The sequence below is a fragment of the Daphnia pulicaria genome, chromosome 2 (assembly GCF_021234035.1).
Source record: "Daphnia pulicaria isolate SC F1-1A chromosome 2, SC_F0-13Bv2, whole genome shotgun sequence".
Lineage (NCBI taxonomy): Eukaryota > Metazoa > Arthropoda > Branchiopoda > Diplostraca > Daphniidae > Daphnia > Daphnia pulicaria.
The window spans coordinates 838,381-852,596 of record NC_060914.1 but is presented as its reverse complement, the minus strand read 5'-3'; the positions used below and the strand labels follow the sequence as shown (position 1 = coordinate 852,596).

The following is a 14,216-nucleotide window of genomic DNA, read 5'->3' as shown; positions in this document are numbered from 1 at the left end:
TCTCTGTAGGAGTCGGTTGTAATGGGATACACGGCACGTGCCGAACTGTTCTATTAACGTCGACCGCGAGCTAGAAGAGGTTCAAAGAAGAAAACTGGGCGTCGAAGCCATTTACAATTCCAAATAAAAATATCGACTTCTCTCTCGACTGCCGCTCCTTCTGCGATGCGTCTACACAATACGCCATGAATAATTCACTTTTTTCCCCCTGAACCCCCTAGTATATTCAATCCAGCCGCTGTATCCACACACAGCACAGGGTTTTGTATTGAAAACGTCTCCGTCGTCAAACAACTCTTTAGAGGCCATGAATTGGAGGCCTTCAGAAGACTGCAGTTTGCGCCAGCAGCAAAAGACCAGCGGCAGCTAAGCTTATAACGCGACCGTGAGATGTGTTTAAGTACTGTTAACGTGGTAACATCAACTACATTTTGTATACGTACGGTACATCAAGTACACCGTTTTTTTCTTCTTTTGCGTTCGAAGGTTTAACTCTGATAATGTTGCCCGAACTGAAGCGAATCGAATCGAGAAATATGTTCATAACTGTGGCCAACAGGGCAAGGCTTTGATCCCTGTCGTCTGGCATTGATTGAGCAAACACAATTTTAGTTTTCCTTCGTCAATAGCTATTTCTTTTTTTTACGATCCTTTTTTTTAATATCGTCAAGTCCAGTTTTATGAGGGTTCATGACCAAACGCGTAATATTTCTTTTATCTTTTGGTTCGCTACATTTTTTTGGCTACTTAAAAATAAATATTGCTGCGTGTCGACATGCACTCTGCTTTTACATGACAACCGTTATGTTACACAGAATCATTCCCCCCCCCCCCTTTATTCCTCGCTAGGGAAACAACAACAACAGCAAAAAAAAAAAAAAAAAAAAAACACTTTTCTGTTTCGCTCTCCATCTTTCATTCTGGCGCCTTTGGTGATTCTTTTGGTGACGTTCAATCGTTTTTGCAACAGTTGCGCTCGACGAGCTCCCGGCGCTAAATGTACAAATCACTACTCGGTTGGACAGAATTTTTTCGTGCCGTTATTTAGTTTTTTTTTTTTGTTCGGGAATAATAACCGCTCAGCCGTCGGAGGTGGATGGAGACGGTCGAGCGATGGACCGCGGACGACCCCCCCCCCCCCCCCCCCCCATCAACAAGCTCTTGCGATTTTCGAACAAAACTCTTACAAAGGCCAAAAAACAAAAGAAGTTGACACGTTCAACAATGCCTGTCATTCTTCCACGTGCAGAGAGGATCTGAAATCGGTCTATAATCACGCAATTTCTTTTCTAACTGCGCATTAATCAGCGGAAATCGGATAACATCTAGAACGTGATTGATCGATTTGTGCGATATTATTGCTTCGAGTATCCCGATGGTATTATCCAATGACCCCTCCCCCTTCTGCTGTACAGAGGAAGTAGCATACGGAAGTATAGACAAGAGACACATTCGAGAGGATGCCTAGATATAAGTAAGGTATATATTTATAGAGCCAGAAGATGAGACGACAGGAATTCCAAGAAAAAAGAAAATAGAGAGAGAGCGAGATTCAATATTAGATTGATCTAGTTTCCGAACGCCATAATATACGTATACCTCTTCGGATAAAACATATTTTTTTTTTACGTAATATGTGTACTGTACAACGAAAAGTAGATTGGTATGTACTCAGGATGTTATTACAAAGTCATTTCCCGCTCGGCTCCTTTTAAAACAAGCGAGTAAACACGGAACGGAGAAGAAAAAAAAGAAAATCAAACAAAATCGCAATCTTTTTTTTCCTATACTGCCAAACATTATTACTCTTCGGAAGCGACAAGTCCCGCGTGACTCATCGACATCCCTCCTCCCTCCCGCAATATCCGCGAGACATGTATTTAAATTTCGCTGAATACAATGGTCTCTCGTTTAAAAGAAGAAAACAATTTTGTGTGCGGGAGTTTCTTATGTCAACTTCCCACAGGGTAACCAAGGGCACATCAACAACACGAACCGCGCACAGCCATCACATAGAGCAGAACCATATAGCACCACCAGCCGGGCCATTGGTTTTTGTGCTGTAATCGACTGAGCAGCGACTGCCCTGGTCGGACATCTCGTCGTCCTTCCATTTATGACTTCGCTTCTTCCCACACACGGCTGAGATAGTGATGATATTGACGTTACCATATATTTAAGTGTTATTATCCAATTGTTTAACGCTTGAGAAGAACGGCGCTGGCGAACGCCAGGCACCCACTGCAATATATAGACAGACTGCGGAAAATGTGGCGTCGAGGTGAGATGGAGTCAAGCGAACCAGATGAGGATAATGGGAAACAATGGCGCCGGAAGTGTTTAATGGCCGTCGCCTTTCCTCTCTCCATCACCCCATTCTACGTCCCGAAAAGTGCCGGTTCCCGCCTAGAGCCGAGGCAAGAATCTATCCTATCGTTGAAAAGTAATCGCCAAAAAAGGAAAAGAACAAAAATCTCAGCATTTCGCCGAGGAAAAAAAGCTCGGCGTGTTTTCCCTTTTTTTCTTTTTTTGGTTGCAGACGTGCAAAGACGTCACGCGGAAATTTCCGTCCTTCTCAGCCGCTTCCATTCATTTTCCTCTTCTTCTTCTTCTTTTTTTTTCGGTTCTCTATGACGACATCCCCTGGGTTCTTGTTTGTTCTGTCGGATATTTATCGCCGATCGAAATAGTGAAAATGAAACGAAATCTTAAATAAAGGATATAATAAAGAGTATTGGGGCTCGTTTCTGCTCTGCTGGGGCTTTTTCTCCCTTTCGGCAGGATTACAGCTCTTAATTGCAATGTGAGCTATACAATGCGAAAAAAAATTTTCTTTTCATCTCCAGCCCTAAGACTTTCATCCATTGGCAATGGATGGAATAAAATAAAAATAAAAAATGCTTCCCCCGTTGATTCTCAAAACATTTCCCAGTTTACGTAAACTTTTATTTTCTTTTTGTTTGTTTTTCTTTTTCTCTCTTATTTCCTAGTGCACTTCAAAAGTCATTCACCCGTGATGGGATGTGATACACACACTCTTCTGAGCTGATGGTTTTTCTTTCGCGTATTTTTTTGTTATTTTTTTCTAGAGCCATCAGGTACAAAACATAACTTTCCGGATGATTTCGCACGATGTGGGAATATAGATTGGTGTCGATAACAGATCGCTGCCTGCGGTTCGCCCATATGTCAGCACGTTTCTTTTTATTTGTTTTCCCCTCCGCCACACGGTGCGCTCTTCTTGTCTGGCCTGCGTTGTTGTTGCTTGGCATCGGTCCTACTCCGCAGGATCTGCCCAAGTCAATAATTTCTTCTTCTCCTTCTTCCGCTCTTCCTTTTCAACGACACTTTTGTCGTTTTTTTGAAGGGAGTCAAGCGGAGCTCTACATGTAAGCCCTGATCCCACACACACAAATGGCCTCTCTTTTAGTCGGCGATCAATCGAAGCATATAATTCAAGATCAACGAAGAAAGCCGCTGACACAGACTATATACACCCAGAGTGGCCTGTCGCTCTCTCTCTCTAAACCAAGGCCCTGCCATCCTGCCAATTTTCCTTCGCCTGCACACACAGTCTTTCGCGGTGTACACACACACATATTTATCGTATTAGACGTCGCTGCCGGCCTTCGGCCACAGTTAATCAGTTTAGAGGCCGGCAAAGGGGGGAAAAAGAAAGAGTCGAGCAGACTTTCACCCGTCGACTTTGTCAATTTGCCCGTTCGGGTTCTGCCTTTGCCTTGGGTATACCAACGCTAATAAAAACATAAATTCACTCTCAACTCAATAGAGATCTGCTACACACATATAAAGGAAGAAGAAGGAAAAGAAGCGCCGTCAGCGAAAAGTCAACATGATTGAATATGGAACAGCCAAAAAAGAAAGAAAAAATTCGAACGTTCAGTGCGTGAGAACGGTGTACCGAACTGATGCTCGCCATTTTCACCCAGCTCCAACAGGAAAAGAGTTGGCGAAAAAGTTGGCTGGTTTGGGGAGAGGAAACATTTTGGTATTGCTTCAATATGGGATGATGGTTTGCGTACTCTATGCATGACACGCGGGACGTGCAGTTGTTCCGTAATCGATTTTGCGGGATTTAACATTCGGCAGCTCAGCCAGACGTCACTGCTAATACCACATTTTGTACATTCATGCGAGCCACAGCATAATGGAAACAACCAAATGGCCACCGCCAAAATAGAAGAGTCCTGCATGTTGTGGCTCTAAAGAAATGATGAAGGACGAATAACTCATCCGCTTGTCAAAAGAAATCAATCGCGATCGAGGTGACGGTGGCAATGGGGACGTTGATCGATTCGCTGGAAAATTATGAATAAAAGGGGGGGAGAACAAGTCTGCCATCGTCGGATATTCTCCCACGTCGGGTTCTATATGTATAGCGACTGCATTCAAATGAGCACGTATGTATGTAAATACAATGGTCGCTGCTTCTGCGGAGGAGGAGGAAGACAAAAAGAGTTCCGATCAGCAATGCCCGAAATGTGTGTGTGTGTGTGTTATTGTCTTTGGCTGAAGAATAAAAGAATGCTAGACCGGAGTCCGAGTCAAATGAAGCGTCGGAAGCCATTGCCGGCGTCGTATAGAAATAAGTATGGACCGTGAGCGGGATCACACAAGAGTTGAGGAATACAACACTAAGAATTGATCCGTCGCCATTCCTGTTTCTCACGCAGCAGCATCGCAACAAATAAAAATAAAGAAACGGGGTGAAATACGTAGAATCGGCCGATCAAGTCTAGCGGGGCAGCGCAAAAACGAACAAACGACAACTTTTCCGTTGGGGTAGTTTAGCATGCGGAATCGGAATAGTCCTTCGTGGACCCAATCCTGTTTTCAGGATAGTCAACGGGCTGCCGACTGTATAAACAAATGACCGTCGATATAAATATAAGAAAAAGGAAAATAATAAAAAAAAGAGCAAATACTAAACCGGCATCAACTATAGGTTCATTTGGGCCGGATTGATTGCCGGCTGCGTCGGTTGCACTTTTATAGACTTACAGCGCATTCAGAGGATGTGTGTGGGTGGTGTGTGTAAAGACTGTACCCCCTGCGCTTTCAATGCCTTGCAGATTCGCTTCCACCGGACACGGCCAGACTCCACGGTCAGAGTTGCAGTGCTCAGCAATTGCCCGCAGAGCCGATATAGTCTGTCTGCTGTTGTAAATGTTCAACCCGATTGACTCGACATCAAATCAAAAAGCCTGTCGACGTAGTGCAGTATGCACAGACGCTAGATTCTACACAGCTTCGGTATAAAAACTTAACGAGCATGGAGGGAGGGATAGTTTCACTGACTTATAAACCAGGAGGGGGATAGAGAACTGTCTTGTGTGTTATATTCACTAATTAAAAACCCTTTCATCTTTACGGTACGAAGGGTTCCATGTTATAAGTCTGTTTTTCCATATAACGAGGAGGCGCCGGTGGGGTGGCAGGTCCTTCTTCGTCAAAAAATTTTCTTGAAGTGTTTAAAATTAAAATATTTTTGAATTTGATTTCAAAATTTGATTTACCCACAGACAAAGTTGTGGGGTAGAAAAACAGGCCTGATATCTTCAGTCGTTCTACAAATGAGTTATTGAATAAACTTTGACTGAGTAAAAAAAAAACGGAATCGAGAAGTCGAGCAAAACAGTAGACAAATCGAAAATCAAAATCGAGAATCGATAGAATCAATCAAGTTTCAGTTCACTGTCTAGTTCAGGAATCAGTCATACCCCGTCATACTGTTACCATTTAGTACAATCAACGCAACCAAATACTCAAAAGGAAGAATAGAGATCAATTTGCCCTACCTTTAAGCCTGGGAAATACAGCCAGACATCCACAAGGGCTCCATCCGAAGAATAGTTGAATCCACCAGGCGGGATATGGAGAAAATGACGTCCTCGTGAATACACCCACAATCACATGGGCTGCACGTGGAAAAGAAAGGGAATGAAGAAATCCGTAACTCTACTCCGACATCGGTAGTTTTTCCAATCAACCGGTATGCTGTTTATCTAAATAAAAAATAAAAAAAAGGTTACAGCGGGTAAAACCTGATTGTTCATGAAAATATCTAGCAGTAAAGGTTAATGAAAGTAAAGGAAATAATTACCCAAGTGGTGATACTGAGATTGCTGGTGATACGAAGACAATTAAGCAAAACTGGCATATATCTCTTTTGGCTACGATGGCTGGCAGTGGCCTAAATTTGCACAAAGAAAAAGGTTATGTGGTACAAACAAACTGCCATGCATCAACATAGGCTTACAAGACAAATGGTAGTCAGCAGGAACTAAAATTTCACAAATTTTAAACAGCGGTTTAACTTTTCTATTTAAGCTCCCAAAATCTTTCAATTTGTATCCTAAGTTTGAGTTACCTACTAAACAGCATGGAGTGTGTGTTAATCTATTATTCCATGAAGAGAAACGACCAGAGTTGACATGACGACCACAATTTTGTAATTTTATTTGTTCTGATAATTTTCGTGCAGCCACGCGTATGTTTCCAAAAAAAAAGTGACCGTTTCCTTTTCTTTGTAATCTTGAACTTTCGTCTCTTTGAGTCTTTGTTCCTTTGTCTTTTTCGAAACTTGTAATCGAAAACGAAGCAGACGACACTGATCTTCTAATTAATCATGCTTTTTAAGAGATCGATAGAATATTTATAATCGACCCTCCGCCACCTGAAAAACGATAACCACGACATCCGCTGTGAAGGGATCGGATTATTTCTATAAATAGTTCATCTCATCAAGTAACACTGACCTGCCCTATACCATGCAGACCAGACGAAAGTCCCCAGATATTATACTTTAAGACCGAAACCGTCACAATGGTGAATTTTCATTTGCTGTGTGTCGTCTGAAAGGGCGCTCACGCCCGAAGATACACAAAGAAGAAGCATACAACACACCCAAACACAATTCGGTAAATTCATATATAATAATGAATGCAAGTTCTATAATAACCTTTTCTACATCTCGTGGCAAAGTCGTGCCAAAGATCCGATCTTGGAAATGTCATAAATAAACTTGAATAACATGTAGAGCAAGAGAAACGCAGTCACTAGAACTCGTTATAAACTCGGTTGCACAAGAACGGCAATACTACCTATATGGGCTGCCTACTGGTGCTCATCATTTTCATTCCTTTTGTGTGTGTCGTGTCCTCTCTCGCCATTATTCGTCCCGTGCACGCACTCGTCGCGGCGCTCCATCTTGGCGGCTCATCCGCACGACATTCACAAGCCATGTTGCTATTTGTTGTGCACCGGCACAATGATACCTGGCAACATCGAAAGGGAAGAGGATGAGAAAGCAGAGCAGCAGACGACGGGCAGTCGAGAGTAAAAAACCTCAAGAAGAATCACGTTTCTCTCGTTCTGATTAATATAATTTCTCCCTGTCGTGTTCAAGTCGTGTGAAATACAAAACTTGTTTCTCGTTCTACCGTCTATTTCGTTCGCTGTGACGCGAGTAGTTCACATTTTGGTGCCGAAACCCGGGATAAACGCTAGTGAAGGAAGCCGACAACGACTCAGCAGCACGTGCTTCTTTCGGTAAGTCTCTCGTTCGGCAAGCACTTCATTTACGTATCCGAATTTCTGACAAATATGCCCAACACATCTGCCCGAGTGAATATTGTTGCCCGATTAAGTCTTTATTACCAAAAGCACTCGAAAATCAATTGTTTTTTTTTTATGTCCCTCTCATCTGATAGAGCGATTTAGCCGTATCTAACTGTATCGCACCTCGAACATCGAACATCGAACACCGCACATCGAACACCGCACATCGAACACCGAACATCGAACACCGAACATCGAACATCGAACACCCAGAACCGAACATCGACCTACGAACCCCCGACAAATAACATCAAAAAAGGGTATTTAATTTCTATCATGTCTCTCTCGTTCACAAACTAATCCGGCTCTTATAGGAGCACATTGCCTTGCCTCGTCACATCATCCGACCAATCAAGCTATCGAAGCAATGGAGGAAGACGAAAATGACTTGGCCAACGACAAGCATGTGCTATTTGCTCAACGCACCGTAGCCAAGAGATTTCACACGAAACTCATCACCCGTATTGGCAACTCTCTGAAAGAGAAGCCGAAGGCCGACGATGTAAGGAGTAATATATCCGAACTCGAAGCTGCCCTGAGAAGAGTAGTAGCGCTCCATACGCGCTACGCCAGCCGGCCAACTTTATCAGAGGAGGAAACGGCAGCTGCAATCACATGGCTCGACAACGTTCAAGATTCCAACGGGAGCTGTCTAAACCGAATGAGGTCGTACCTCTCCTCCCTGGACCAAAATTCAGCCCGGAAGGGAAAGAATACATCCAGTCAATGGAGTGTAAGCCAGCATAGAAGCCGCGCAGATGAAGGCACAACACCGGACCTAAGCATACGCTCACATCAGCCACCGCTCGATACAAATCTCAATCTAGAAGCTCAATTGCAACAAGCAAAGCAAGATCACGAGCGCACACTCGCCGAGATTAAAAAAAGAGGAGAAGAAAACTTAAGCAAAATTCAAGCGGCAATCAATCAACGGGATGGCGTCTGTCCAGAAAATCTTCTACAACCACCCCATCCATTCGCCTCTACGCCTATAACATCAGCGGTTACAACGCAAGTCAACCAGCAGCCAAGAAGATTCCTACAGTTCGATACAACCACGTCTCACACAGAGCAACAGTCGCCATCAGCGCAGTACACGCATCCATCTTCAGGGCCATCCAACTATCCGCCACCAGCTCATTGGCCAAAAATAGCGATTTCAAGATTTAATGGCGATTGCCGCCGCTGGCCGGCTTTCGCCCAGGTGATGAGAGCAACTATAGAGGAAACTGCACTACCAGACCTTTACAAAGTGCTAGCTTTGCGCGAGAACCTTACTGAAGACATCCAGAAGAGAATGGCGAATCTTTTCAACGGCTCTTACACTTATGCTCGAGCCTGGAGCGAGCTAAAGGACAAATATGGTGTGCCCGCATTGATTATTCAAGCCCACATCCAGCACTTGCAGATGGTCCAATCATTCCGTAACGGCGATTTCAAGTCCCTCGCCGACCTAGCCTCTCTCGTCCGGGATGCAGTATCTAGCGTAGCCGGAGACCCAATCATGAATGAATTCACGCACTCAACGGTCGTCAACCAGCTCGCCACTAAGTTGCCTTTCAATTTGCAACAGGACTGGGGACGTTATGCTTACAATCTACGTCCAAAGGTCTCTTCCTTAGCCGACTTTGACCGCTGGATTGACGCCATTGTAGGAGCGGAAGAGTTGCGCGGCGCCAAACTCAACAATTACGTAACACCGAAGCAAAACCCGCCACCGCGCCCTGCACTACCTTTCCCGCCAACAATTCTAAAAAATTCCGTCGCGTTCAAGATTCCAAAATCCGTCGAAAGCCCGTCCGAGAAACCCAATCGAGCAGACAACCAATGGCCTGCATGTCCAGCTTGCAGCGATAACCCTGGCCATCGTCTCGAAGCATGCGGCATATTCCGAAAAATGTTGCCGTCTCAGCGAGCAGCCCTTTGCGGAGAAAATAACCACTGTTTCAAGTGCTTGCTTCCCGGACACTATGGGCGATCCTGCAGGAACACCGACGTGGCGTGTAATGCCTGCCCCGGCAAGCACCACTCTCTCATTCATGGAGCCGAACGCGTTTTTCCTGGAAAACCTCAGCCAAAAGGTAAAGCAACCCTCCAGATTTTATTAGTTCACGCACCAAAAACGTCGCCGAAACCCGTCCTACTCGCCATAACCCCAATAGTCGTTCATAGTGACAAAGAAACCATCCTTACATTCGGCGTTCTTGATCCTGGTAGTGAAGCCACTCTTATAAAATCAAGTCTCGCACAAAGGCTTCGCCTCAAAGGAGCTAATCAGAAAATACGATTTGGGTCATTCCATAACGCCGTTCTACTCGACTCTAGCGTTGTCAACTTCGTCATTGAATCTGCCGATAAAGCCAGGACATTTCAAGTAACCGATGCCTTCACCGTCCCAGATATCCAGCTGTCACCACGTAATATCAACTGGCATACAGAAAAATTTGAATGGCCCCACCTCTCCGACTTAAATTTGCCTCCTATCGACTCATCTAAAGTAGAATTGCTTATCGGAATGGATATAGTAGACGCGCACGAAATTTTAGACTCTCGAACATCCACCCACAACGAACCACGCGCTAATTTAACAGTATTTGGTTGGGCGGTAGTAGGAAAAATTCCACCCTCTCTGATCCGCGGACCGAGCGCAAAGCGAAGTGTAAACGTCAATGGAATATCCCCCACTTTGCAGCTAATCGACCTCGTACAAAAATTCTACAGCACAGAAACGTTCGGAGTAGACCTTCAGGCGACAAAACCCAGCCCCCCCGAAGACGCTTTAGCAATCAGTATCCTAAAATCGTCAATCGTAAATATTCGTTGCGGATGGCAAGTCGATCTCTTGTTCAAATCACCAAACCCGAACATGCCAAACAACCGCGCACATGCAGTGTCGCGTTTTTACGCTGTCGAACGTCGCCTATTGTCCCAAGAAAACAAAGTCAACGCTATTCGTTATCGTGAAATCATTGAAGGTCATCTCGCAAATGGCTACGCCATCGAAGTCCCGTACGACCAGCTGCAACTCCCTTTCGGAAAGGTTTGGTATCTCCCACACCATTTCGTCACTAATCCAAATAAACCAAACAAAATCCGTGTGGTTTTTGACTGTTCAGCTAAATTCAACAACGTCTGCCTTAACGACTTTCTCCTACGTGGCCCTGTCTTACTTTCCAACTTAACCGGCGTGCTGCTCCGATCGCGGCAGTATTTAGTCGCTGTATCTGCAGATATAGAAAGCATGTATCACCGAGTCGGAGTCACCCCCAAAGACCAATCCGCATTACGCTTCGTATGGCGCACTCCAGGCAGTAACGAACCGCTCCGAACACTACAGATGACGACGCAAGTTTTTGGAGCCATCTCCTCGTCCACTTCCTCATTTTGGGTCCTGCAGCACGCAGTAAACAGTAATTCGCAATTCCCAGCCGTAGCTAAAAAACTCGTCGACAATTTCTACGCAGACAACTTAAGCGACTCGTTCGAAACCGAAGAGGAAGCCATCCTCTTCTCAAAACAGGCCGTCAAGTCTCTCGCGTCCGGAGGCTTCCGTCTAACGGCGTTTGCTTCCTCATCCCGACGCCTTTTAGCCTCCATTCCAGCTTCAGAACGATCGAACAAGTCACTCAATTTAGATTTCGACAAATTGCCGATCGAATACTTGCTCGGCCTCGTATGGGTTTGCGACGTCGATTGCTACCGTATCCGAATCCGACCAATGGAAATGGTCACATCGAAGCGTCAAATGCTGTCCGCAATGTCCCGCACTTTCGACCCATTAGGCATCCTTCTACCCGTTACCACTCAAGCAAAAATTTTGTTTCAAGCGACATGGCGAACAACCCAAGAACGCGTACCGGCCCGAAAATCAGGCTCTCGTTTAGAAGCACTAGGTTGGGACGAAACGTTGCCAGATGGAATCCTGCTGAAATGGAACTCTTGGTCCAAAGAGCTACCATCTTTAGAAAAAATTTCCATCCCACGATGTTTTAGAACGGCTGATCTCCCCCTTAAAGATAGCCAGTTCGAATTGCACCTATTCTCAGACGCGTCGTCCGACGCATTTGGCGCAGTAGCGTACCTTCGAACCATCGCCAAAGGAAAGATTCATCTGAGCTTTGTTCTTGCTAAAGGCCGATTGGCTCCTTTAAAGTTACTCTCTATCCCCCGCCTCGAGCTCCAAGGCGCAGTCACCGCTGTTCGACTAGCAAAAACGATAAAGGGCGAATTAAGATTGCCCATTGCAGAATACTATTTCTGGACGGACTCAGAAATAGTCCTTCGCTGGATCCATTCTTCCCACTGCAACTATTCCAGCTTTGTTTCACATCGCGTCGGCGAAATTCTCCGGCATTCAGAACCAGAACAATGGAGATTCATATCCGGATCAAAAAATCCCGCCGACGACTGCACGAGAGGAATGTCCCCCTCCAAGCTAGAATCTTTTTCTCAATGGTTAAGTGGACCAGCATTTCTGACGGAACCTTTGTCTCTCGAATCAGGACAGGCCGAGCTACTACCACTCGGAACTAACGACACCGAGTGGTGCCCCAAAAGAACAGTCGGCCACGTAAATGTAGAACCAATCCCGTCCCAGCAATCAGCGCCTATTAACGAAATAATTCGCCACCACGAAACTCTCAACGACTTGAAACGCAGCGTAGCCCAGCTACATCGCCCCGCCGAAGACAAAACGCCACTCCGTGCCGATGAGTTAGACCAAGCGCTTACTTTATGTCTGTCAGCAGCATGTCGCGAAGCATACCCTCAAGAATATGCCACCATATCAGCCGGAAAGTACGTAAAAAATACCTCTCCTTTACGAAAATTGAATCCGTTTATCGACAAGAATGGGCTTCTCCGAGCCGAAGGCCGCCTCAAACACGCTGAAATCTCCCCCGAGGCTCGCAATCCCGTAATTCTAGGACTTAATCACCACCTAACCACCCTCATTATAGCCGACGCCCATCAGAAGGTACACCATTCAGGTGTAGAATGGACTTTAAGTGAGCTACGATGGAAATACTGGGTGCCCCGTGGTCGACGCCAAATCCGAAAAATGCTGTACAAATGCCGCGAATGTCGCCTGTCTCGCTCCCGTCCAAAACCGCCCATTATGGCAAGCCTGCCAAAAGAACGTCTTCAAGCATTCTTACCAGCATTTACAAATGTAGGACTAGATTTCTTCGGCCCACTTTATGTTGTCATCGGGAGAAAAACGGACAAAAGATATGGTCTAATAATCACTTGTCTCGCAACACGAGCTGTTCATCTAGAGGTAGTCTGGTCACTAACAAGCGACGCTTTCATCAACGCCCTTCGCCGCTTCATAGGCGTCCGTGGAAAACCCGCCTCCATATTCAGCGACAACGGGACCAACTTAGTAGCAGGAGAAAAGGAATTAAGAGAAGGAATCGACAAACTCAATTCAGAAAAGGTCACTACGCACGCGGCCGAGCTAAACATCAAATGGAATTTTTCGCCACCGTCAGGACCGCATTTTGGTGGAGTTTGGGAGAGGATGGTGCAATCCAGTAAGCGAGCACTCCGCGCAGTCCTCCAAGATCAGTCAGTCACCGATGAAGTACTTCAAACTGTGTTCAGCGAAGTCATGTCCTTGTTGAACGGCCGTCCACTCACCAACGTCCACATGGACCCCCGCGAACCAGAAGCTCTCACGCCCAACCACTTTATTCTCGGTCGTCACGAGCCCCACATTCCACCAACCATCACAGACGACTCGCACAAACTTACTCGCCGCCGCTGGATGCAAACGCAATTCATCGTAGACCAGTATTGGGCCAGATGGATGCGCGAGTACGTTCCAAATTTAATCGAGCGCCAAAAATGGTTCCGTCCGACAAAGCGCCTCGAAGTCGGAGACGAAGTCATCATAATCGATGAAAACAACCGCCGCGGAGAATGGCCAGTTGGTGTAGTGATAAAAACCCTCCCCGACAATCAAGGCGTCGTCCGAAAGGCCGTTGTTAAAACCAAAACCGGTGAATACCTACGCCCTGTAATTAAACTTTGTGTCATTTCAGAAAGTAATCCGCAACCGGAATAATCGATCCATCGTGGCGGCCGGAGTGTTGTGCACCGGCACAATGATACCTGGCAACATCGAAAGGGAAGAGGATGAGAAAGCAGAGCAGCAGACGACGGGCAGTCGAGAGTAAAAAACCTCAAGAAGAATCACGTTTCTCTCGTTCTGATTAATATAATTTCTCCCTGTCGTGTTCAAGTCGTGTGAAATACAAAACTTGTTTCTCGTTCTACCGTCTATTTCGTTCGCTGTGACGCGAGTAGTTCACACTATTAACCCCCCCACGGTGAAATCTCAAATGCATGACGGCTAATAATGTAGACGTCGACGCTTCGTTTGCTGGGGTGCCAGTCGCCATTACACATCCAGAGAAAAACGGAGGTCGGTGCTGGCACTTTTCCCCCCCACTCTCGCTCCAGCTGATGACAAGTTAGCACAGAGGATCGTGATAACAGTTGATGACCACAGCTGGATGGATTATATAAAAGGGAAATTAAACTTTGACACATCCAAGTGCAACCATCTTTAT

At 45.6% G+C, this 14,216-nt stretch overlaps 1 protein-coding gene and 1 long non-coding RNA gene across 2 annotated transcripts; one reads left to right on the top strand and one right to left on the bottom strand.

The window, feature by feature from the left end:
• Window positions 1-5,760: 5,760 nt before the first annotated feature.
• LOC124327438 lies at window positions 5,761-6,542 on the bottom strand. Its single transcript, XR_006916150.1, has 3 exons — window positions 6,392-6,542; window positions 6,125-6,214; window positions 5,761-6,026 (listed from the first exon to the last, which is right to left on the bottom strand). It is a non-coding gene; the product is annotated as an uncharacterized LOC124327438 (long non-coding RNA).
• Window positions 6,543-9,142: 2,600 nt separating this feature from the next.
• LOC124327309 lies at window positions 9,143-13,952 on the top strand. Its single transcript, XM_046786309.1, has 2 exons — window positions 9,143-9,722; window positions 13,686-13,952. The coding sequence occupies exons 1-2, from the start codon at window positions 9,146-9,148 to the stop codon at window positions 13,706-13,708; spliced, it is 600 nt and encodes a 199-aa protein (XP_046642265.1). The 5' UTR covers window positions 9,143-9,145; the 3' UTR covers window positions 13,709-13,952.
• The last annotated feature ends 264 nt before the right edge of the window (window positions 13,953-14,216 follow it).

Bases quoted from the DNA above. Each gene is read 5' to 3' on its own strand.
- LOC124327309 (XM_046786309.1), top strand. From the start codon at position 9,146: ATGAATGAATTCACGCACTCAACGGTCGTCAACCAGCTCGCCACTAAG. The intron at 9,723-13,685 runs GTAAAGCAACCC...GTGTCATTTCAG, and splicing joins TGGAAAACCTCAGCCAAAAG to AAAGTAATCCGCAACCGGAA.